This window comes from Lonchura striata, chromosome 5, assembly GCF_046129695.1.
Source record: "Lonchura striata isolate bLonStr1 chromosome 5, bLonStr1.mat, whole genome shotgun sequence".
Classification (NCBI taxonomy): domain Eukaryota; kingdom Metazoa; phylum Chordata; class Aves; order Passeriformes; family Estrildidae; genus Lonchura; species Lonchura striata.
In genome coordinates this window covers 34,169,712-34,196,292 of record NC_134607.1, presented here as the reverse complement: position 1 = coordinate 34,196,292, position 26,581 = coordinate 34,169,712, and the positions used below count along the sequence as shown (strand labels likewise).

Genomic DNA, 26,581 nt, shown 5'->3' with positions numbered 1-26,581 from the left:
TTGGTTTTGTTTTGTTTTTTAATTTGTGTTATATGGCACAAGATGCAGTGGTTTAACATCCAGTGTACAAAACATACCAAAAGGCTGTCTTCTGCAGGATTGGGAACTTCTTACTCAGCATTTTGGAAAAGCCAGATTCGGTATATGGGAAGGAATCTCATGAGAATCCTCCAGTATATTGTATAATGTACAAAAGGATTTCTAGGCTTGACAGTGTGAAACTGTGACTTAGACAGATTTTTCAGATCTTTGGCTGTTACGTCCCAACTTGGTTGACTGTTTATTAGTGATAAGAACACCACTGCAATGGCTCTGTAACAAATTTTTCCATGTATTTCTCAATTCTATCCTTTGATCTAGTAGCCATTGATGTGTGACAAGGTTACTACAAGCTACTGATTAACTTTGAAATTATAACATATCAGTACTGAAATTGCAATCAATTCTTTTATGAAGGGAAATAGTAAATATACTTAGGTCATGCATTCACGTAAATGAGTTAACAGGTACAGAGGAAAATTCAGATCATACTGAACAATTGTATATACTTACACAGAGAAATTGCATTTTTAAGGCAATACAGATAAAAAACTTATAAGCACTAGCAAAATTATAAACATGAATTATGTTGTACAAAGATAATCTGAAAATCAAATACAATTCTCTATAAATACTAGTACCTTATGTCTGTGTTTCAGATAAATTTTTACCTTGTAAAATTATTCATAGCTTCATTAAAATAACAGTACAACAATGTGTCTTTTTTACAAGCTATCTTTCACAATTTTTATCAGTTATTAAATTAAGTTTCTCTTACATTAGAGGTCTTTCAGAATCACACATATCAAGAAAATCCCCATTAATTGCAGTTTGCACTAAATCAGTACTTACAGGGACACTCTTGATGAGACAAATATGCCATTTAAGTGACTAAACAGAGTGACTTTCACTATGTGCAACATTTCTTTTTGTTGTACAGATCTTTGATGTATTAATGAAGTGTTAATGTTTTTTCAGACTTCTCTTCTGATGTTGATAATGGGAGAACTGGAGCCTTCTCAGGGTAAAATTAAACACAGTGGAAGGATATCCTTTTCACCTCAAGTCTCCTGGATCATGCCTGGAACAATAAAAGAGAACATAATTTTTGGTTTATCCTATGACGAATACCGATACAGGAGTGTCATCAAAGCCTGCCAACTAGAAGAGGTTAGTCATTTAGGACTTTTAAGACCTGTAACCCAACCCAAGTGAAAAACCCAAAAGAAAAGGTATGGCAATTTGGCTTAAAGCAAGTGAGAAATTTCTGATATTTAAGGAACTCAGCCTGAAATCTCAATTGTGTGGAATTGCAAGTCACCTTGTTGCCAGCTGCACTGACATTGACAGTTCTGGTAGTTTACACAACAGAAGCTAGGTAAGCTGGCTCAGATACTATATCATGTCTGCCTTCTCAGCCTTCCTTGCCAGTTAAAAACCTGAGTAAACATACTGATGCTGTATGCTAAACATACTATTTCTACATTAAGAAATTTTTCCTTACAGTTTTGGAAATTACCCTGTTTTTCTTCTTTCTTTTGCATTTCATAAATGGCTGCAGGGATAACTGGAATATGGCAGAAATCGGAATTATTTAGTAGAAAATCTTGACTAAATTTGGGATTTTTTTCCATGTATATACTCAAAGTTCTTACACTGGAAATAATTGCAGGATTGATCCTTATGTAGCCCACAATGAGTACAGTCACATTAAAATGTCCTTGTATGTATTTGATGTTGACAGAGGTAGTGGCATGAAATATATTTTACACATGGCAAGATCCAAAAGGAACTAGCATTTGAGACCTTTGCAAAATCTGCTAAGATTTTGTCTGTAATACACAAAACCAGTAAATATTTAACTGTGCTGAACAGAATTTTTCTTTTGGCCACATAGTGAAACATATTTTTCTTTAGCACCAGTCAAGCAAGAAACCATAGCCAGTCTGTTTAAAAATAAGGTTACTACTGCATTTTATCTCATTTAAGTAATAAAGTAATATTTCCCTATATGTTTCTGGCCACTTCAGTTTATGTTTGGATTTTTGGTTTGGTTTGTGGAAATCTTTTGCGAAGCTCTTTAAGACAGGAGAATTAACAACTTCTGTGTCTGGTTTTCTATGGAGTTGTCCTTAAACCCAGTTGTGAAAGTTATAGTTAATGCCAAAGCTCCAAGAAACAACTGTCTTCAGCAGTTCAAACCTGCCTTTTCTCAAGGAGGCTTTCCAAGCCAGGCCCTTCCTAGAGCAGCAGGTGGTTGCTGGTGGCTCAGTGTCTCAGTGCTGGTGGGACAGCTTGGTGTCTCGGTGGCCATGGCTCAGTGTCTCAGCAGGCTGCAGCTCCTTTATTCTCCAGGCAGGCTCAATCAAGCCAGCTTTGATCTGTGTTGGTGCAGCTCTGAGCAGAATGATATGCTTCACTTCCTAGCAGGGCTTATTATTTGAGATCAGGTTTGATATGTATACACTTTTTTTCTCCTGGACTGAATAGATTGGGCTGCCCTGAAGAGAAGTCAGAATAGTCTGGAAGGACGTCAAATGCATTACCTTATTGCTATTATTATGCTTTCTTGTCTTGTTAGCTTTCATGTATTAGTTACCAAACAAGACTCATTATGGCAGATTGAAAGATGGATTTCAAATATTAATTCCCTGTTTATTGCCCAGTGTGACCTTTTAGGGATTTATTATATTAGTGCTTTGCATTGGAGTTCGTGTGAGGGTATTTGTTCTCATTCTTCAGAAAGGAGAAACCAGAGGTGTTTTGCCTGAGTTTACTCTGCTCCTTTCTCTGCAGCCTTCCTAGGTAGCTATATATTCCACCTGAAAACAGGTCTGCTGAGTCTGCTTCTTATGTGGAGCCCTCAGAGACCAAGGATTGGTGACACAAGAGAGTTTATTTCATTGTTGCGTATATGCTCCAAGTCAGTTAATATAGAACTCTTAACAATGGCTAAGTCACATTTATTTCCAAGCTCTATACTCACCAAAATGCTTTTGGAATACAAAGACATCTTCTTTGACCCAGTGGACAAATAAATGTATTAGTAGAGTAAGAAGTAATATATCTGTGAACTGCCCGCTTAACTTTGCCATTTCCACCATCAACCTATAAAGCAAGCAATACAAAGATCTAGTCCAACTTGTGAATTTGGTGTCTTTTCCCCTTCTTCTTTATTAGTGCCAATGAAATACTGCAGATGTGGTCATGTCATACCATTTATGTGGGTTTGAGGCTCCCAGACACACGGGGAAGCCTGTTCTTGTCACACACAGCCTGTTCTTGTCTACTGGAGAACAGGATGCTGAAGCCAGGTGATGTCATACAAGGTGCTCTCCACTTTGTTTTTGTTCTATAGAGATATGAGAACGATAAGTGTAGCTTATGTAGTTTGGGGTGCATGAGAATTTCCACAAAATTCAGTGCTACATTCTCCTGCCTGACTTTTTTGATCTCATATGTAGTTAATTTACTAAGGAGGTATCATTTAGAGTCTCTTTAGAGTTGCTAAGTATGCAAGGTAAATTTATCTCTAAGCAACTATGAAAGCTGTAAATATTTCCCAGAGCTTTCCATATTTTTAGGTGTCCAAGAATAGAATTTTCCCTGTATGGGAAATCAGATCTTTATTCAGAGGTTAGAATGTTTGTTATGTTAGATTCTGTAAAGTTGTAGAGAATGGCAAACCTGGTTATGTTAGCCATTATCTAAACAACATGTTTGCTTTGGTAGGTTTGTCTGGAAGGGAAGAATTTTTTATGTTGCTCTAAAATATGTTCTCACAGATTTGCATTTTGTTCTATTTGTGTATGGAACCATCAAAAGGAAGGTTAAAAAGATGATTTCTTCTCCAGGTAATTTTGACTAATCACAAAAAATATTACTGAAAAGCAGTGAAACTATGAGCAACAAAAGGATTTTATTTTATTTATTTTATGAGCTTACATAAGTTTATAGGAATTTAGAACAATAAAATGGGACATTTATTAGTCCAAGTAGTTCAGATAGCTACATTTGTACTTCCTGAACTACAACCTCATAAGAGAGTTCTCCCTTCAGCTTCTTAACCTTTTTGCCTTGATGCAATTCACCTACCCTCCAGCTGTGCCAGTATACCTGTTCATGATGTACTGTGAAACAGAAGATAGATGAAGATTAAGAAGAAAATTGTTATGATATATTGGAGATCTGCATACCTCAGAAATGCTATGCCAAGATGGTTTGACAAAGTGTGTTTGTGTTGGGCACAACGCACTAGGATGTCAGCCTGTGCCTGAGGTCACAAGCTTAATTGGTGTGTACATGTCTCTCAGGTGTCCTTTTTTCTCATGCACAGTGTGGCTGTTGTCCCACCCTATGCCCCTGGCATGGGTGTGTGACTGATGGGCAGTCAGATGCAGGGAATTCTCCTACAGGGGATACGGTTTTGTGAGTCCACGTGTGGGAAGCATGTGTTTTAATGGTGCTCCTTGGAGTGCAGTCCCACTGGATGACACATGAGACAGCAGTACAGTGTCAAAGGTGTCATTCATGGTCTCTGGTCCTCAGAGCTCTTCTCTGTAGCATCCTCTGGCACATGGGGAGAGCAAGGGCAAGGGGACACCACAGTGCAACCTGGTCTGAGTGCATGAGATATGAGCTGTTGAAATGATCCATAATGAAGGACAGCCACATGTTGAAGGCTCAGTGAGGGAAGTTTGTCAGACCTAAGTACCACTGCTCTCATAATTTCAGGATGCCACTGTACAGGTACATAATACTGGAAGAATCATGCATCCGTGCATCAGTATGCCTAGGACACTTTTTAAACTTACCTTTTTATGCATATTTTTAATGGCAGTGTATTCTGTTTTATATGTGCAAAATTATTAAGAACTTTATTACAATTACATTTCCTGATTATATTTTTCCTTTGAGAGTAAGTAGGGCATCAGAAGAGTTAAAATCATGTTTTACAATGTTGTTCTAATTACTGCAGCATGTAAATGGGAAGAGGTTGAGAGAAAAGCAGTAAAAGGTGAAAGAACAAAAATGAGTACTTTGGAGCTGAGATAAAGGGACAGCAATTAAGAGTTTCATTAGTGTTCTTGATAGCCAAAAGAAGCAGTCTTACTGGCAAAAATTCTTTCTGAAAGCCTGGCATATACCAAATATGACTGCAATGAGATGTAAGTTGTGTGTAGACATGTCCCATATTTTTGTGTGATGTTGAGCTCAGGGGAATGCCAATGCATTTAAATTACACAACCCGTTCTGCAAAACAACACAGTAAAAAGTTTTCAAGATGCTTAGGAAAAGGGCTACCTGTTCCTTCTCCACTACCTTCTTGCACTCTTTTCCTTTTCTTGAGAAACAGTGATTATTTTAGCAAGCAAGAAAGCAGGATACATGCCTAATTTAATATACTCTCTAAAATTAAGGTCCTAGTAAGCAAATAAGGTGAAGGTTTTAACCTCCTAGGTAAAATCATTCCAGCACAGTTCAATAGTCCTTACCATTTGTCCTTTATTTAGAAGCTTTTCTGAAATAAATTGTAAGAATACTTTTGAGTTTGCAGGTCTTACCTCAAATCAATTAACTCTGAATCCTTATATTGGCATGCTATAATAGAGAGAAGACAAGATGCTATTGGTATGGATTCTGAACACATTTTCTAAAGGCAGCCCCCATTGGCAAGTTTCATGGTACTCAAAAAGTAAGATAAAATGAATTAGTGCTGCCTCAGCAGCACTTTTGACAAAATGGTTTACCCTTCTCATCAAGTATATTTCATCACATTCATAATAAAAAATTGTAGCAAGAGAGCCTGAACTTTTGCCTAACACATCAAGGACCAAGTATATTGTAAAAGCCACTGAGAGACATGAACTTCCAGAGTTTGTATGTCTGTGGAAACTTGCCACTAAATTTGAAGCAATTCTAAAAATGTATCTTCCCTAAGAATTGTAGTGATTGTAGGTTGTATTAATGTAATGGCAGGGATAACATGAGTATAAATTTAAATTTGTAGGATTTAATTTGTAGGTGGTATGTGGGTTTGCAAAATCCTTTTTAATCATGTTATGAAAAATTGGAAAGGAATGTAACTTTATTTTCAGATATTTAGATTGAAAAACCAACATTAATAGCCTGCTATATACATGGTGTGGGATTTTTTGTTTGATTTTATCACAGTAAGTGGTAACTTAAGTAATAACTTGAAAACTTAAGCAGGTAAAACCTCTGGACAGTTGAAACAGGAATTTTCATGTTTAAATGCTGTTAACATTGAACAAACTCATCCTAAGAGAAGGCATTCCTCCAGTCAAGACTACAGAAGCAAGCCTGTTATAGTTATTAATATTTAAAAATAATCAATCATCCTATCACATTTGACTAGGTCCACTAGTTTTGAAGCCATACTTCCATAACTTCTAGTTTTACCTTTTTGTTATGTAAGACAGATATTTTCCCACCTAGTTAATTCATGTGATCATTCAATAGTTACCTAAGAGTCCATAACACATAATGGCAAACTACCTTTGAGAGATTACCACTCTTTAAGTAAACACATGCTCTCATTTGAGAGATACTAGCTGCTCATGAATGTAATGTTTAACATGGCATGCAAATAGAGGAAGTGTTTCCATGTGAAATTAAATTATAGAATAGTACTAAAGAAGTTTGTGGTCAGATTCTGTAGGGTTTTGAGCTGGGTTTATTGGGAGTGCAGGAGATTAATTTTCATCTAATAACTAGATTGTAGAGAGATTAACTATAGAAAGAGACACTCAATGGGCCAAGCCCAGGTTTGTGTTCCTGTGTGTTCAATATCTCCTTGCAAAGGATATCCACCCTGGGGAGAGAAGTTCACTTCAGTGTTAAAAATGCTCTAAAACAGAAACACATCATTGCATCCCATGTACTGCTCCAGCTCCTTTTATCTGTGCTGATTTTGGGTTGGTTTGGTGGTTTTTTGTTTTGGTTTTTTCTTTTTTTTTGGCTACTTGACTAAATCAGTAGGCATTGAGAAGTTATGTGAGTGAGTGAAGTACTGTGATTTTGAGCCATGATTTCGAGCCTCGTTTTCACGAGGGAAATGGGCAGACTACAAATTGTGTGGAAGAGAGGAACAATAGAGGGTTCAGCTGTGGACAGAGTCCTTTGTGGTACGTAATTCTCCACAAGAGGGTATTAAATGGTAGCTTGGTTATCTAATCAGGTACATGTCTATGGTGTAAATTATGTGTGAGCAAGTAACCTGTCTTCACAGCTGGGGAGAGCCACTGGCATGTCAAGGTGAAGTTTATTACATCCTAATATAAACAGCTGAGTATAAATGCCTCTTTCAAGCAGAAAGTCCACATAATATGTCACAGACTCAGAATACCCTGAGCTGGCAGTGACCCACAATGATCATCAAGTCCAACTCTTAAGCTCATCTGGGGATTGAACCTACAACCTTGGTGTTATTAGCACCACATTAAACCACCCACTACCACTGCTGCACCTCAGACATGTGGCCCCCAAAGCTGGCTACCTTTATGTTTTTTCCATCCCACACTGGTGTGATCTACTGGCCTACACAGACTCTAACTGAAATTCATATCTGTGGCCCAAAATAATTGGCAGATCACCTGTGAAGCTGCAGACTGTGAGTTTTCTGGGTGAACTGGATGTTAAGAGGCTAGCACAGTTTCTTTATAGGAGGGGAACAGTTAGAGACAAACTCCCAAATGCACTGACATCAAGAAGTTTATCAGTGATCACATAAATATGTATAACAGAACCTCCTCTGCAATGTTCTCTTTTGATATAATTTAGTTTAAAAACTGTTTCAGTCAACACAGGTTTCCCCATCCCTTTCCCTGTCTTAGGTACAGGGCTCTAGACAGATTACCTTGGATGTTGTCCTGTCTTCTGTGTCTTTGCTGAAATCCTGTTTAATTCTCTTACCCTGCATTTAGCCTATCCACATGCAGTGTACTGACTACCTCACGTTTCAAAAATCTGTTTCACGGAAATATTTTGCCATAGCATTTGTGTGAGTTTTGGGTGAGTCTGACACTCTGAGGTCACAAACTGTTGCAAAAACAAAGCTTATGCTTTTGGATCATGAATCCTTCATAAATGGTTCAGCTGAAGTCTAACAAAAGCCTTGGCTTACAGAATCATGGGGAGAGAGAAGAGAGTTATCTAAATAAAATAAAATTTTAAAAATATCTCATTTGAAATACCTAAATAAATCTGGTTTTCTGGGTTATTCCCAGGAAAATGAGGATTCAAGTATGTTCAGGCTGGTTACCTAAAAGCCAAGATACAAGAAATTACTGAAAATTCCTCATATTTTAAAAATTCATAGAAGTATTCTGTATTAGGTATGAGTCTCAAACACAAGAGTTGATTTCAAAACTTTAAAAATTCAAAATATGATGATGATGAAAAAGTAAGTACTTCATTAGCAATGAGAGTAGGGAGATTTTCTGGGAACTGTGAGAAAAAGTATAGGGAATGTTAATGGCAATGAAGAAAAGGAAGGGGATAAAGATTACTGTAGAGGTGACTATAATAAAAACTGAAGGTAAACAGAGAACTGAAACAGAGTGAAGATGAAATGCAGAGAGTCAAGATTGCTGCTCTGTTCCATCAGTTTCATGATTTTTTGTCTTTTATGAGAGAAGGCAGAGGAGAGATGATCAAACCCCACACAATCAAGGACAAATTTAAGGAAGGAAAGGAACTCACATATATAAAATACTTAGGTTCTATCAGTAGAACTGTTTGAGTAGTTTGAGTAACCTTGGACATATTAAGCAACTCTTGGTTCTTAGAGACTGTTTTCTGTCATGCTTTATAGTTTTCATTGTTGCTAATGATTTATCAAATTATTCTGATAACAATTAATCTCTACAGAAAAGACTTGAAGTGTGAAGTCCATTCTGAGGTTTCCTTTTTTAATAACAAGATCATATTTCCTGTTCACCCTGAAGCTATTCTGGCTGTATTCTTCCTTACCAAGCCCAAAGTTATTATGAGGACCATCTCTTTGCTGCTGAGGTAGATGAATATAGCATTTTCACTGCAAAAAATGCAAATAGCTATTAAAAAGAGTGCCTTCTTCTTGAGTCTGCAACTTTTTTGCTCCTGCTATTAGAAGCATCCATTAAAGTAATTAATGTCTGTGGCAACTGTAAGGGTTTTCATATATGAATAGTTACCAACCTGTTTCTCAATTTAAGCATTTAAAAATAGATATATTAAAGAAAATCCAGTGGCTAGTTCATATTTCATTAATATGCTGAGTCTTTTGCTGTTCAGCATCATTACATTAGATTTGTCCCTGGCTTGATTTCACTTCCTGCATAAAATGACAGCAAGGATGTATTGGGACCAGCCCTATGTACTTTTTTACAATAGCTCATGCATGTTCCAACAAATAGCATTGTGTGCCTATTGGACTTCATTACTTTGTTTACACCTTTGAAAGAAATTACTAAGCATTTTTTAATTATTATAATTACAGCCTGAAAAGCACTTTGTCTGTTCCATGCCATATATTATTTTGAGGTGAAGGGTAGAGGAGAGCAGAAGGGGAACTCATTAAAAGCCTGATTAAAATTCCATATTGACACACCTGCAAAGAAATATAGCTGATGAAATCCCACAACCTTTAAAGCAATGGGAACCCTGGAATGGATTTCAGTAGAGCTGGAATTTTACCCTGTTTGCAGAAGAAGACACGCTGGACCCAGTTCTTCACCTGGGAGTTTTGGGAAGGAGTGGAATCAGGAAACAGCAAGGGCACCAGCATCATTACAGGCTGCAGTAGTGGTAGAAATGGGAAATAGATTAAATCAGCTTAGAGATCTGGACACTTAATCATGCAAACCTCTATGTAATGCCAAATTTACAGATGAGTAACATGATTTCTGCATACATAATGAGATCACAAGTGACCTGACCAGGTTGTCTCAAATAAAAGCTAAAAAATACTTTATGCCAGAATTTCATGTGTTCTCCCTAAATTCTTCATGACTTATAGGAAGGTGATTTTGTCACATTCAGAAAATTTTTCTGTAACTTGCTGGCATGTTTTTTTCACGTTTCTCCTCTTTCTGCAAATACTTGAGCTGGTATGTTAATACCAGGGATTTGCTTGTGTGACTCCATTTATGAGAGAGAAATAACTAGTTAATGTGAGAATAATTTAAAAATCACCTGCCATAGATTTGCCATAAATAAGAGCATCTTGATTTTAAGGTCAGAATCCTCTAAATCAGGAAGTAAATGCTGTTATCAAATTAAAGAGTTGTGAGAATCTCCCATTTCCTGACAGACCAGGCAGTCAATTTCTAGTTCTTGAGTGGCTGGACCCTTCATCTGTCACCGTTCCAAGTCTGAACAGCATTGTTCACTCTGCTCCTGAGGTCAGGGCAATTTGCAGGGGAGGAAGAAGGAAACAGTTTTTTTTTAAGGATATTTATTTATTTATTTATTTATTCTGCAAAATCATAAAGGTTTGGAATGCCAATAGGCTGCCCAACAGAGAGTGATTAACCAGCAAAATCACAGCAGGGGCCATCAAAATTGGATTGTATGTGTCTTTGTATGAAATATGAACTTAGAGAGATCAGCTCAACTTAGAATCCCAGATAGTACTGCCCTGATAGTGCTTCATGTGTCTTCCAGTGTGGAAGCCATAGGATTTCTGTGAGTTCTGCAGAGAGCATGCAGGCAGCTGAGTTCCTGCCTGCCTCCTGGCTGCCTGCAGGATGAAACCCCAAAAGTGGATATCTCTTCTAGATCACAGCCTAAACATCCCTCTCAGGAACTCAGGTTCTGAGAGATAATGCATGCCACTCTTTTTTCCCCGAGAAGCTGCACTGAAAGGAAAATATGTGTGGTGCATGGGAACACTGGAGCTGATTTTGTCTGGTACTGAATGCCTTAGTCAGCTTCCTTGGCTGTGGGGTACCCCTGCCTTGGGAGCAGGAAGGTGTGCACAGGCAGTATGATGCTGCTGGGCAGAGAGCACAAGTACTGGGAGCTCCTGGCTCAGATGAGGATTTCCATTCACTGCATGGCAAAATGCCCTGAAATTGTATCCCCTGGAAGCCTGGGTGCCATGAGGCACAGCAAGCTCATCTAGCTTGTGTTTTGGAGAAAAATCTGCTGGAAGTACATCCACCACAGTGATAGTGATGTCACAGTATTGGCTTACGGATGTAGGTCAGGTAAGGCTCGAAGACAGAATTAATATTTTTTGTTAGAGCAACTCTAAAAGTAGAAAAACTAGACAGCCTTCAGGCACATGAGCCATTCTCCTTGTCTCCACTTCCATGAATTTCCACGGTTTACGTGGATCATCAATTAAATACTCCTCTCAAGAAAATTTCTGGCTACCCCTGCCAGTGGGACACAAGAATGTCCTTTTCTCCTTTCCATGTCTCATATGAGAGTGAAATGGTATTTTCTGCTTTTATCCCTGGCTAAAGATTCATTTATAACGTAGTCATGAGTTCTAAATAACTTACAGCCCAAGCAGTGGAATTCGGCTCCCAAACCTTTTGCAAACCATGAGCATTCCTGGCTAGGAATGCTTGTCAAGACTTTTTAAATGAACACGTCTGAAGTATATATTTCCCTGAGTTTTGAGGAGCTCAGAAACAGAGTTTTCTTTTTGGTTTCCCTAATTTCAGCAGCAAGTGCATTTATCATTAGTTGACAGAACCGTTGAGCAGTTCATGTCTTGAACCAGCATTGAATGAAGGTACATTCCTTGCTTTTATGGAGATTAACTATTCAAACAAATATTTGTTCTTAAGATCTCACAGCTCATGATTGCTTTCTGCAATCTGATATGTTTTCTCTTATCACCATTTCTGATTACATAAACAAATGAAATAAAAAAAACCTCTGTGGGACTTTTTTTATTTTGCAACTGCTGTACAACCTGTCTGTAGACAATTGTACGCTATGCTTCCATCACGTCTGTAGCTTGAGTTTCTTGAATATTGAAAATACTGATTTAAAAAAAAAATTGTTAACAGGATATTTCCAAGTTCCCAGACAAAGATTATACACTGCTGGGTGAAGGTGGAATCATTCTGAGTGGAGGTCAACGAGCACGGATCTCACTGGCAAGGTGAGTATTTTGCTCTCCTGGAATGTATTATGACTAAGCATTTAAATACACGTGGACTATGTCCTGCTAAATAAATATCCTCCAGGTATATCAGAAACGTGATTTTACCATCAGAAATCTCAGTTATACTATGCAATTTTGTTTATGATACACCTGCATATTAATTTACTGAATTTTAAGTTTGATGTCACACAAATTCTGTAGCTTAGCATAAGATGAATCTTTCCCTTCCTGATGCAAGACGTCTTTGGAAATTCAGACCTTTAAGTGTAGCTTTTTATGTACTGAAGAAACCCATAGAAAGATATTAATAAATATTCCAGGAACTTTTCCTGCTATGACATTTCTTCAAAGTGGTTTATATGTTGATCAATGACATACTGCCTTTCTGCAGGTAAATGGAGGAAAAAAAAAAAAAAAGCAGCCATGTTCCAAAACATTTTGTGCTAACACTTTACGCTTCTCTCTGTCATAAGAAAAAGAAAAAATAGAAAGCCATGACTAGTTAGTACATATGAATAACTGCCTTGTCTGTTTGACCTTCCAATGTTAGTAAGTAATTCTGAAGGTCTGTGGAACAATAACATAGGTGTTTGTCTTATAAATTAGCTGTGTTTCAGCAGAATCACTTAGCTATTGTGAGCAATCCAGTAATGACAGCTCTGATGTGTAAATGGCCCCATTTATCTCTGTGCCAAGTGCAAATTATGTTGATTCCCATGCTCAGAAACACTGTGTAGAAGTAAAATCACATTATAGTGATCTGCACTGGCATCCCATGAAAGATGTGCATGTCTGTGTGAGGCTAAAAGATGGGGTCATTAAAATAGAGAATCTTTCGGTATGGGTTTGTGAGACTGAAGAGGCATAAGGACATATGGATGGTTCTGGTTTATGCAGTAAGAGGAAAGAGGAGGGAAAGATCAGGCAAAGTTCTCAAAACTACAAAACCCACTTAGATTTTCATTTAAAATGCAACATTTACATGGACTATTTCCTAGATGTTATGGATAATCATGTCTGTCACTTTTTGGATGGTCAAAGCTTGTTTCCTGGAGGGTCACAGAACTTATGTATTTATTGTCAGCTGTAGAACAGTAATTTTTAAAACAATTACATGTGACTGTCTTAGACTTTGTTAGGGCTCCAGTCCAAGCTCAGTGTCCTACAAGGTGTGTAGGCATTGAGGTGTGGGTTGCAAAGCTCTGAGAAGTCAGGGATGTAAATTTAGGTTTACAGCCCTGGGTTGTACCTAGGTAATAAACTGGTGATAAATTGGACATTATGTTCTTGGACTGGCTGCACAAACTTACCTGGTGTAGTCTGTGCAAGGTCAAGTGAAATGAGAATCCGTGACGGAAGTGACATCAACCAGCTGTCATGAGAAGCTGGTGGAGATTGCACGAGCCTGTCTTTCTTACAGAGCACTGTCATTGCCTGCACCTGCAACCTGGGAAAAGAAAGGACCAAGGGAAAAACACAGTGCGTGTCCTGGACTTGAGTCAGCTTGCTGGCCTGGTACCCTAAAGCAAATAGCTTTGTAGCTACTAAGTGCAACACAAAAATTATAGCAATAAAACCCTGCAAACATCTTGTGTGCTGATAGAAGCACACAGAGAATTTTTGTATGGTCAGTGAAATCCATAGTGTTAGAGGATTTTTCAATAAATTTGCTAGTTTTATTAACATAATGAGCTAATATAGAGGGCTTTTTGTCTTGGTGGTTAAATATTTTCACAAAATACATAAATGCAGCTGGCCAGATTTCTTTATAAATTTTACTCTGATTTATATCGCATAATGATTTTCATTTTCACAGAAGAAGGCAGAGACTCTTTCTGGACTTCTATTCTATTTTTTTCTATTGAATTTTTTTTTTTAAAAGACCCTCTTAACCAGAGCTTTAAGTCTCAGTGACCCATGTCCAGGTACATACAGCTTAAGGTCCCATTTCATGTCTTTAACTTGAAAATTATACAGTCTCATTACAAATGATGTTTGCAGGACCATGCCTCATTAATACGCTTGGTTTTGCTCACCATTTTTTAAAAGTACCTTTGAAATCAAGTGCTGAGGCCTAAGTCTTTTAACATGTTTATTTACATAAATGCAATATTCCCTCAGGCACCAGTAGATGTTACAGTAGACATTAAATTCCAATTGAAATGGTCATTGTACATTGATGGGGACTGTCAGATTCAGGCCACAAACAGATCTCTTTTTACACAGTGTAACCTGCGTAAAAGACAGCTTTGTTTTATTGCACAGAAATTAATTGAAAATTGAATTAGTTTGTAATGTGATCTGAAGCAAGAAAAGGCTTTATTAAAAGATGTTTTATAAGCACATTTCATGTTAAACTCCAGCTCCATATTGATGCTGTAGAAATTCCATAAATTAAAATATTTGAGGCAATCTTCTTAAATTATATTTAGTTAAATTTATAAGAGATGCAAAAGTTAATGTCATTTCCATTTTTTTTTCTGTTCAGAGCAGTGTACAAAGATGCTGATTTGTATCTCCTGGATTCTCCTTTTGGACACTTAGACATTTTTACAGAAAAAGAGATATTTGAAAGGTATTGTATGTTTTGATAGATTGTATTTAAGAATCTCACCAAGCAGCACGAAGTAAGATGAAGGATTTTTAATAGCAGTACAAAAATACTGATGTGATCAAAGTTATGCCTGTTGGGATGTTCGTTTTTAGGGTTTCTCGTAGTATTATGTTGTAGTATTATGTATATATTTTGAGTATTTTTTTGTTAGTGGTAGGACAATGCACTGTGTGGGGAACAAGCCTGGGCTAGGTGTGAGCATTACTGCTCCCTCTTCCATCTCAATATATTGAGCTTGCTGTAATCTTGTACTCCCAGTGTGTGTGGCTTTATATCTGACATGTCTTTGTATCAGAAAGGCTTTCACCTTAAAACAATTACCTGCTTTGTAAGCATATTTTTTTACAAAAAGCTATATTTTGACCTGTTTTTCTGATCACTGAACGTTGAATCATCTGAAATTGCCTGCTGATGATTGGCAGAGGTTGGCCCAAGTCAGAGACTTTTTGCTTGTCCTTTTTAAGAAATGTAAGGACACACACTGTCATCCATGATCTTTTCAGCCTCTGTAATTTTGAAGTTTTGAAATCGGAGTAATACTCTTAAGTCTCAGATCAGCAGATCTAAGTAACCCTTATGAAAAGATAAAAAGAAATATTTCATGATGAACTGTGCTTTTTGGGTTGACCTGAACACGATTCAATTTTATCTCTTTTTTGGTTCCTGCAATAAAGTACTCACCCTTTACACATCTCAGCTTTACTACCTTTTTTGTAGTTTGAGGGAGCACCCAAGACTGCTCATACTGGGAGCAGGGCAGGCAAAAGCAAATTGAAAGGGATAAAATCATCATTTAATCATGAGAACAAAAAAGTCTAAATGTTCACTCTTACATCTTTTACAGCTGCGTGTGCAAGTTGATGGCAAATAAAACGAGGATCTTGGTTACATCTAAACTGGAACACTTAAAGATTGCTGACAAAATATTAATCTTACATGAAGGGAGCTGCTATTTCTATGGAACATTTTCTGAACTTCAGGGTCAACGGCCAGACTTCAGCTCAGAGCTGATGGGATTTGACTCTTTTGATCAGTTCAGTGCAGAGAGAAGAAATTCAATCCTTACTGAGACTCTCCGACGATTTTCCATTGAAGGAGAAGGCCTGGGATCACGCAATGAAATAAAGAAGCAATCTTTCAAACAAAAGTCAGATTTTAATGACAAAAGGAAGAGCTCTGTAATTATTAACCCCCTTAATGCAAATAGGAAGTTCTCAGTAGTGCAGAAGAACGGGATGCAGGTCAATGGGCTAGAGGATGGGCACAGTGACCCAGCAGAGAGGAGGCTCTCGCTGGTACCCGACGTAGAGCAGGGGGACGTGGCGCTGCTGCGCTCTGGCATGCTCAAGGCTGACCATCTGCTGCAAGGGCGCAGGAGGCAGTCCGTGCTGAACCTGATGACCAGCACCGCTGTGAACTATGGACCAAACTTTTCCAAAAAGGGAAGTACAACGTTTCGGAAAATGTCGATGGTGCCTCAGACAAACCTGTCCTCTGAGATAGAGATCTACACCAGGCGTGTGTCTCGAGACAGTGTCCTGGATATAAGTGATGAAATCAATGAAGAGGATTTGAAGGTGTGTGTTGATTTGAATTCATCTTGGGTTTGGTTATGGTGGTGGTTTAGTGTAATATACTCCTCATCTGTTTTTCTACTGGACTATTTCCTTCCTAATGCAGCATTTCTCTGTGGAATATGTTTTTTGAATACCTGTGAAAATTTTCAAACTCAAGCATCACCTTGAAATAATTTAAATAATCAAAAATTTTATTTTGCCTTATTTTTTGTTCATTTTTCAGTGCTATCTGTAGGGAATTTCAACACAGAATTTACATCTCCTGCACTTTACCTTTAAGATTACTTATGATAAAATAAAATTTGAAACCATAACTTGGAAAAACATTGTTTTAAAGCATTTAGGTAAAATCACCAATGAAACATTAAGGCTCATGGAAAAAATAAAATATATTTGAAATACTAGCACAGTTTATAAAACTGGCATTTGATCTAATTTGATAAATTTGTCAGACTGCTTAGTTCTTGTGTCCTGATGCAGATAATGAATGGAGGAGTAAGCTTGATTTTCCTCTGGTTTTATGCATGTGTCAAAAAAACCAGAAGGTTGACTTTTATACCAAAAACTGGACCAAAACTTCTGTTTCCTAATAGTTTCAATTGGTCATGATGGAATACTTTAATTTTAAAAACTGGCAGCTGATTTTCTCAGCATAGGAATATTTTCTGGGGGAGTTTCCTAGGTGGAAGCAGATATCAAAGGAAAATTTAAATTAATAATTTGCTGAGGTACTGCTCATTTTTCTTTTGAGCTCAACAGAAAATAAAAAGCTCAAAGTGCTTACAAATTTACTCTAAAATCACAATAATAAGTCTCCATTGAATGAAAATAGCTATTGATTAATAGTTTTTGATTCTGGTAGTTTTGGCTAAATTTCGGCTTCTCTCATCAGAAAAGTTCAAATAATCTCTTGATTGTATTTTTAAAAATGACTCAACTGGTCAGTGCCTTCCTCTCTAGCCATTATCAGCCAATTTAATGCTTCAGCTCAATTATTTGCAGTGAGTTAGCAGAAAGAATGACAACATTATTGTGTCAGAAATTCTTATGCAGAGATATTAGCATTCTTACTATTATTTTGTTGGTTTTTTTGACAGGAATGCTTCAGTGATGATGCTGAAGGCATGGGTACTGTTACTACCTGGAATACTTATTTCAGATATGTTACTATCCACAAAAACTTGATTTTTGTTCTGGTTCTGTGTGTGACTGTCTTCTTAGTTGAGGTAAGAAAATCTGTGTTTGGTGTCATGTTGCAACAAATGATGTTTGTTCAAACTGTTCTTTGTGAAAATGGATAAAGTAACAAGACAAAAGCTTTTGCATGTATCAGTTATTGACAACTGCTGCTAAATTAAATTGCAGTGACTTTTCTACTGTTTAGATGAGCACTTCTTCACCAATGTTAGTGGTTAGTGCACAGCAGCAGAAGACCCATCTTCTTAAATTATCTAGGTTATTTTCTGCTATGTGGTACCATAAATAAGAATTATTGCCCTATGCAAGTCTCTTGTACACAGGTGAATAATCTTCCATTTTTCATTACAAATTATCTTTGCAGAGCCTTAGGGAGTTAATAGTAATAATTGCCATAATTTTTTTGGTCAGCACATACATAAATTTGGAAAATTGCTTTGAAAAAGGAGTTACTAGCTTTGCTCCTAGTGAAAGAAGAGTGTTGAGAAAAATACAGTGCTGAATGCCTGTGGGGGCAGTGAAAGATGAAAGGGGTGTTCCTGCAGCATGCAGAGAAGACTTTTTCCAAGGATGGTGTAAAACACTGGAGCAAATACTGAAGAATATCTGTCTCTCTGAGGACATTTGACTGTTTTTCATATATCAGAAATTGCCTGCTTTTTGTCTGGTCCCTCAATTTAGGAAAGACTTTTAGTGAACAGAACCTCTTAATGTTCTCTTGTGTAGTAAATACCCTAAATCAAGTACTTTCGAAAGGGAAGGAACACGTTTCATAGTGAGAAATCAATGAGACTGTATTAATATGTCAACTTACAAAATATGGTCCCAATTTCTCTTGGTATTTTTCAACATAAACTGAATGAAGAGAAGAATCCATTAGGAATATAGGATTCATTTCTTTCTGCTTGTCAGCAAAGGGTTTTTAGCAATTCTGTGGTGACATTCAAACTTCTAGTGTCATCATAGCTGGAGAAAGATGTGACTGATGGTATTCTGAATTTACACTAATGTTATATTGCAGGAAATTTAAGTTTGTTCCTTGGACCAGGAATAAGTCCTGGAGCTTAGATCTAGTTTAGCATCCTAACTTTTAAACCAACTCCAGAGGCAAGACAGTACTTAGATGTGTAGCTCTTCTTATCATATAAGTTTTATTTTCATGGCTGTGGAAAATGGCTACATAAACAACAGCAAAGCTGAATGTGAGTTTCAGAGGCAAAAGAAATTTTAATTTTAAGATATATAAGATTTTTTTCCTGAATATTCAGCATATATTTCTAATGCTGATTACACATTTTTGCTTTATTTTAGACTAAACCTTTTTTAAACAGTTAAAAAATCTTCATCTTCTAATTAAAAAAATAAATTACAACAAAGAATATTTCCATATAATTTAAAGTCTCCAGTGTGACTGTTATAGAAGTAAAAGCCTATTGGTAAATGAATGGGCTGGAAGATACCTAGTTGCAGCCCCAGTCTTGAGCAAATCTCTGTGTGTGAGCTCAAATACTATTCCAAGTGTTTATGTGTCCTGTGCTTCAGTTTGTACCCTTCCAACTTGAGACAATGAAGAGACACCAGTGATGAACATCCAAGTAAATTGAAAGTGGTGTTTTACACCCTTCAGATCTGGGTGGGACTACTGTGGAAATTCTAGAGATGCTATTTTAGATTTTGAATGGATTGCTTTGTGTTGCAGGTTCCAAGATGGGTTCACACAGGTCACCAAAATAGGACATCAACTGTACTTATTTCCTAGGTTTGCAAGGAAGGTGCATGTTGTGTAGCTCACTTAAGCAGCTCAAAACTGCTCATGGATGTAATACCCAGAGACTAGGGCTGCTGAACTGCTGCAAGAAGAACAGTTTCGGAAGGAAACACAGAGACAGGCTTTGTGAAATTATTCTGTGACAATATTACCTACCATCAACTTCACAGCTGAATAAAATCCTCTGTTGTGAGGAGTCAAGATGAGAACAGAATTCTGTTGGGAGATATAAAAATATTACTGTGAAAGAAGGCTGATTCTTAAAAATACTTAAATTCAGGACCATCATGGTCAATCTTGAGTTATTTACTGTAAGACCTGCAAAAGTTGGTGGCTCCCAAAGAGAAGATTTCAGTTATGTGTATCATTTGGGGTATTACCACAATATATTTCTGTACCAGTGACATAAAAATGTATGGGAAGAAAATGCAAAAACTGTTTCAACCCTTAGAAGAATTATCATAGTCAGGAACAGGGCAAACTAAAATGTAATAGACTAGATGAAGATCTCCAGTATCTTGGTAGACAAACAAGAATCTATTACAGAGTAAATTCTTATTGAATGCCAAACCATCTCACAATAAAAAGGGTTTAATTCTACATTTAAAAAATATACAATAGAGTATGTGGAAAATTATGTAAATCTAAGCAGCAAAGCAATATCAGTCAAATGTAGATATCAGCTAGCAAGAATAACAATGCAAAAATAATAATGCTAAAGGTTTGACTTTCATATCTGAATGGATGCCTTTGAAGATATTGAGAGACTTACTCTTCTAGGGTCATTAGAATATTAATCTTTAAAACTTAAAATCTGTTAAGGCATACAGTTATCAGTAGGAAGGCATCAGAAAACCTTTGTTAATAGTATGGTAAAAAAGAATACAAGAATTTCTAGAATTCAAGAATCTCTCAGGCACTTGAGAGCCTGATTGTAATAGAAGTCTAAATGTAGCTTTCCTGGTGGGATGCACTAAATTGTTTCCGTGGAGAGAGAAGCAGATATCACAAGGTTTTTGCTTTAAGTAGGTTTGACTTCCACCCATTTGTTATGCTCCCTCTAAAAACTTCTAAAGTCAATGAAAAAAGATAAGAGAGAAAAATTACATAAAGTGATAAACCAAACTCTGACTCTGTTTTCTTTGGTCACAGGTAGCTGCTTCTCTTGGTGGGGTATGGTTTCTTCAAAAGTAAGTAGTGGTGATGATTTACTGAGAAACTGGGATATCCCTTATATATTTTTTAATGTAAAGCATGAATAAATTCTGCCAGAATTCTATGTGGATAGTCGCTATCTTATAGTCAACAAAATGGTTCAGAGATGGGTGATCTAAATACCTCGTGGAGGTGGTATCTGGTACTTCTTTAAGGGCTGGCAGTTGAATGTTATATGCCTTGTAATTGAGTACAAACAGTGTATGCAAGATTTTTCTGGGTCAGTTCACTCTGGGGATGCGTGGATATGATTATCTTCAATATGTAATTCAGAGGCGCTGGTAAGACTTGCTTAGGACAACTGTTCCCTTGCTTCAAGGGAACAGTTTCTGTAAGATCCCATTTGTAAAATTTCCTCAGCTCATCCAAGGAGACTTCCCAGAAGTTACAGGGTCAGCAGCTGTAGGTTAAAATATACTGAGCAGTGGAAAAGCCAGTGACTTTTCCTGGGTTAATGCTTTTAATCCATTTTTTATCCTGCAGCAATGAATATGTGTGACTATAGAAGTATATGGTGACATAGGTTTGACTGGAGGTGGACTGATTGATGTTGATTTCCATCTACATTAAATCACTAAGGGCTTTGATTTTTATAGTATACTTAAAGAATTTTACTTCCATTGTAATTCAGTTTTTTCAAGACTTAAACTAATTTTTCTGTTTTAAAAGAAGTTGGCATTTTCCTGGATTAGGTTAGGTTTGTCAGTGATTAAATAGGCAGCAGATTTGCAAGAGACTACCAGAGCAATTAATAATTTATATTTCGTACATTCATGACAATATTTTAAAAATTACTGGAAATATCTATAAGTAACCATTAGCATAGTTTTAAAACAAATGGACACTGGAGTACTGTTTGGTTTTGTTTAGTAAATAAAAGAGAGAAAGCACACAATTCCCAGTAATGCACTTATTTTTACTTTGCATCACACAGCACAGCTTTGAAGGCAAATTCAACACAGTCAGAAAACAGCACCTCTGACAAACCTCCTGTGATTGTCACTGACACTAGCAGCTACTACATCGTTTACATCTACGTGGGTGTGGCAGATACCCTGCTTGCCATGGGAATCTTCAGAGGTTTGCCCCTTGTGCATACACTTATAACAGTGTCTAAAACTCTTCATCAAAAGATGGTGCATGCAGTTCTTCATGCACCTATGTCAACCTTCAACTCTTGGAAAGCAGGTAACTGAGATGGAAAGTGATTGACTCATCTATGCATTTCATTTCAATGTAATGGTTTTCATTCTGTTAGAGGACAGTGTTACCTTACATTTGCATTTGCAGTCAAGCAGAGTGTTAGAAGTTTGCCACATAAGGTAATTTGTGAATCTTTTAATGAAACTTGATTGCACTTAAGTGTGACATATTTCAGTTGTCAATTCTGATTCTGAAATATCACCCTGTAAGGAAGAAATTTGGAGAAAATAAACCATTAACTGCTCTAGGAAATAAAAGTAGAATAACTTCTAAAGAATAGACTTTGTCAAAAACTGCAATATAAAACATATTGTCAACTATGTAGTGAGTGACAAGGAATCAGATGTGGATGATAAATAGTGCTTTTTTTAATGAATAGTCCTACTAAAATAGCATAAAACATCAGTTAGTGTGAATGATGGTATGCATCTTCAAATCTGGGAGTTGATATAAAGCTCATTATATAACTAGTGCAACAAGTTCCATCTCCCATTTTGCATGAAACTCCTATATCATGTGTTTCATAGTGATAAGCAGTTGATTATAGGAGACACTGCTAAATGATGATACAACAATGAGCTTCTCCTTCATTTTCCCTTATATTCTTAACTTTGTTGTTACATGATGTTTAATACAGTAATTCTATTCAAAAATTAAGAAACAGGATACAAACCCATGCAAATGCTGATGTGCAAATGACTTGTATATCAGCAGGACCTGCTGAATAAGGGGTACTGACCTTATGCTTTGTGCCTCTGACTTTTTTATTTTTTCCTTAATCCATAGGTGGTATGCTTAACAGATTCTCAAAAGATACAGCAGTACTGGATGACTTACTTCCACTCACAGTATTTGACTTCATTCAGGTTTGTAGAATAAAAGTTGTAACTTTTGCTGTCTTATGGCAAAGTGATATTTCAGCTGTACATCTTGCAAAAGAAATCATAAGAATTTTTTTTATCTATGTATCTGCATAGCTGCTTATCCTGTAGTTAACTGTATTGCTTCATTTTTGAGTGCTTGCCTCTGTGTGTACCTCCACTGTTTATGCAAACCACTCTTACTACTCAGGCTCAGAAATATTTTTGCCCTGCAGATCCCTACAGGACAAGTATCCCTGCTTCTGCCCAGATTCAACTTTAAGTCATAAAGGGCATTCCTTAGTTTCTTTCTGTTACCATGGCTCAAATTTACTGTTTTTTAATGCTATTCTTTGATTGCATTCAGTCACTTCCATAACTTCTCCTCCTTAATCTTTTCTGTTCCCAGTTTGCTAGCATCACCATTAGTTTACTTCTCTCTGTTGAATATATTCTTGACTTTTCTGTTCCTTTATCTTCTATGGAAATGCATGCTTTTCCTTAGATAGAACTGGTTCCCAGAATATTTTAAAAACAGAAGCAAATATTTTCTGTGCTCCTGTTCCTCTCTACATTATTAAGGTGATATACAGGCCCAACTTAATCAATCCAAACACTCTGCTGTACAGATTGCCTGTCTCCATCTGTGAGTTTGCCTGCTTTACAGTTCCTACCATCATGATTATCTGATAAAGACAGATTTTTTTCCCTATATCTTTGTAAGGAATTGATAACTTTGACTCATTACTTCAGAGGGGCCAGTGCATCTCGACATGAAAAGGTTCAAGTATATCACAGCTTTACTTCATGTCCTGTTGATGTCATGAGAACTTGCTGAATGAGTAAATGTGGACATTGGGACTCTCTGAATCAGCAGTATAATCTTCAGTGTGAACAGGAGCCATTACTGTCTTTTCTTTTACAACCGTTTTGTTTCAGATATTTTGGATCTACTATGGGGATGTTATTCCAGAAGCATGTTAATTAGTCTGTCTCTACATTTCAAATTTTCTACAAGAAACTGACTAGTTTTTCATGCTTTCAAGAATAAGGAAAATCCCAGTATTTGGCTTTTCTATTATGCTACCTTTCAGAGGTTTAGCTTTACCCTACTGTCCCATAGATTTACCTCTCTCTCCTCAGTGTCAGCTGCAGAGGCTTCTAGACATGCATGATAAGCTGCCCTGTCTTTCCCGGTTCTGAACATACCCATCATCTTCAATAATTTTAACAATCATTCCTTCACAACCAATTTCTCCTGGTCCTCCATAGATTCAGACTTCCACAGACTCTGCTGACGAACAAAGTCAGATTCCTCTGAAAGATACAGAGAAATTATAGATAGGACTTCTGATGACTGTTGAAGAGTCATAGAATTTGGAAGGCATATGTGGACCTAGAACCTGGAGCCCCTCCAACCCCTCTGTTCAAAGCAGGTTCAGCTAGAGGAGTTTGCTCAAGGCCAAGTTGGGTTTTGGATACCTCCAAATTTTCTGAATAACATGTTTCAGTATTTGACCTTCTCCATGCTAAAAGTGCTTTTTCTTATGTTTAAATGGAATTTTAGCTTGTGCCCATTGCCTCTTATCTTTCCACTGTGTGACAATTAAAAGAATTTGGCTCAAGCACATATGGTCCATAACAAATACCTACTATTATTTATATAAACATAATATATTTTAATTATATAAATAATAACAAATCACATATACAGAAACATTCATAATTTTTTGTAAGTATAATAAATACCAGTAGTCATACAAAGTGCTGAGATCCTCCTGAGCCTTGTCTTAATGCTAAGCCCAGTTCTATGAACCAGTCCTTGTTTCTTGGAGATCCTTCAGGTGAGATGCTGCTGGCACATACTGCTTCTCCCTAAGATTTAATGTAGTCTTACCCAAAAGTTCATAGTGAACTCATTGAACATTCATGCCTGTGATCATGACTGGTGTCCCCTAAATAATAAACTCCTGTTGGTTAATCAAACTGGCTGTTGCAGTCATTGCCACGCTGAATCCTTGCTGAGTTGCTCTGTCTCCTAGCACCTGCATTTTCCAAACTGGGAAACAGTGGAACATGTCTCCCCATCTGGCCTCCGTCCCAGGGTTGAAAGCTCAGCATCTGGGGCACTGAACTGGGCTGCATGAGCCCTCTGCTGCCTTTCCTCAACTATATTCTAATACAGTTGGCTTGTGGTTTAGATTTTTCTTCTGCCTTTTTAGAGAAATCATCTTTCGTCTGACTTTAGGCTTACTTTGGAGTTTATGAGATAACACAGATTTTCATATTCAACTTTTTCATGAAATAACTGTGGGACCAGCAGTTAGAACAGTATGACATCATAGTGACCTTTGCAAAATTCAAGTAAATTACAGAAATGGGAATTTTAAGTCACTGAGTGACTGTAATCTCAAGTAATGTGAGAACTGTATAACATGGCTCAATATCACTTGAATAGCTCATTTGCTTCTTAACAATTAGAGAGAGATACAAGTGTTACTAATTTCTGCAGTTTGAAGTAATGAGTAAACACAAATCCATTCTTGCATTGCTGCAGACCAGTGCTAAACAGCCTGCAAAAGCATAACTCGCACATAACACCATTCCTTTAAGGGAAATGAGGAAAATAGTGAAAGAACTCATAGGACCATAAAATTGTATTGTATTAAAGATCATCTAGTTCCAACCCTCCTGCAAAGGCAAGGATGGTTTCCATGAGATCAGGTTTCTCAGAGCCCCTTTCAACCTGGCCTTAAACACTTCCAGGAGCTGGGGCATCCACACCTTCTCTGGGCAACCTGTTCCAATGCCTCACCACCCTCATAGTAAAGAATTTTTTCCTAATACCTAATCTAAACCTGTTCTATTTCAGTTCAAAGCCATTCCTCCTTTAGCTAGTTCCGTTGTAATGTAATTCTTTTTCATATAATGTGATGCTGCTATTGCTCAGATTTCTGATGTTAAAAAAAAAAAATGATAGGAAACTTAGAATGTGCTTACCTATTAATGAAAGACCTCTAACTTGGAATATTGGAAATTTGAATCCTTTCTTGAATTTATGTGGATGAAGTAGCAAAAGCACCCACTGCAGGTTTCTTCCTAATGTGAAATTAGTTTTGCTTTCCATCTGTTTCTTTGCTGACTCGTCATTTGCAGTGATGTTCCAATGCAATGTTCATAATTTTGTCCCAAATTGTCCATTTGCATTTGCTTTATGCTGGTAAGTTTGCAGCTTGAAGTAGCTGTCTAGTGCTAGAAGTAACACTTTGGTACAAAGCAGAACTTGGCTATTCTATGTACACAGTTATACTTGATTTTCTTTAGATTTTGACATGAGAGAAAAGCAGCCTACCTGCTTAAGTCTCTTCTAGAGTAAAGATCAAGACCAGATTTAGCTAAATCTGTCTAGAGCTACTGAAGATGAGGTTTTAAAATGGTAGTAGTCTCTAGTAGGTTAAAATAGATTAACTCTGAAATAATTTTGTTCTTTTATCATCTGACACCTTTAAACACCTTTTTATTTCTCCTGAAACTGCTAATTTGTCATACCAGAGATTCTCATACAATTTATTTCTGTCTTCTGATCAGGACAAACAGTAGTGTTAGTTTCATGTATGAGTTACAGTTCCTTGACCAAAGAAGTACAACTTCCCACTTTTTCTGATCCTCAACAAGACTGCTTTGCCCAGAACCTGCAGGAGACTGTCACTCAGCTCCTGACAGTCTTGCACACCTAGTCCAGACAAGAGAGGGACTGCACTGGTAGGTTTGGTAGGTGGCTGCAGGTATTGCAAGTCTCATTCTTACAATTTTAAGAGTGAGTGCCTAGCTGCATTACTTTTGTGTGGCTTCATACTTTAGAAGCCTGCAATACAGATTGTACTAGAGAAAACACTTTTTCCATCTATTAGAAAAGATGGCAGCTTATTATAACAGGTTATGGATCTGGTCCAAGCTATCAATTATCTTTTCATGGAGGTT

General features: G+C 37.0%; 1 protein-coding gene across 1 annotated transcript in view; it reads left to right on the top strand.

The window, feature by feature from the left end:
• Nucleotides 1-26,581, top strand: part of CFTR (CF transmembrane conductance regulator) — an 86,487-nt gene that overhangs the window by 32,098 nt on the left and 27,808 nt on the right. Inside the window, exons 11-18 of the mRNA XM_021553473.3 lie at nt 1,018-1,209; nt 12,069-12,163; nt 14,655-14,741; nt 15,625-16,357; nt 17,455-17,583; nt 20,475-20,512; nt 21,472-21,725; nt 22,527-22,606. Coding sequence (XP_021409148.2) covers nt 1,018-1,209; nt 12,069-12,163; nt 14,655-14,741; nt 15,625-16,357; nt 17,455-17,583; nt 20,475-20,512; nt 21,472-21,725; nt 22,527-22,606 — 1,608 coding nt within the window. The remainder of the gene's footprint in view (nt 1-1,017; nt 1,210-12,068; nt 12,164-14,654; nt 14,742-15,624; nt 16,358-17,454; nt 17,584-20,474; nt 20,513-21,471; nt 21,726-22,526; nt 22,607-26,581) is intronic.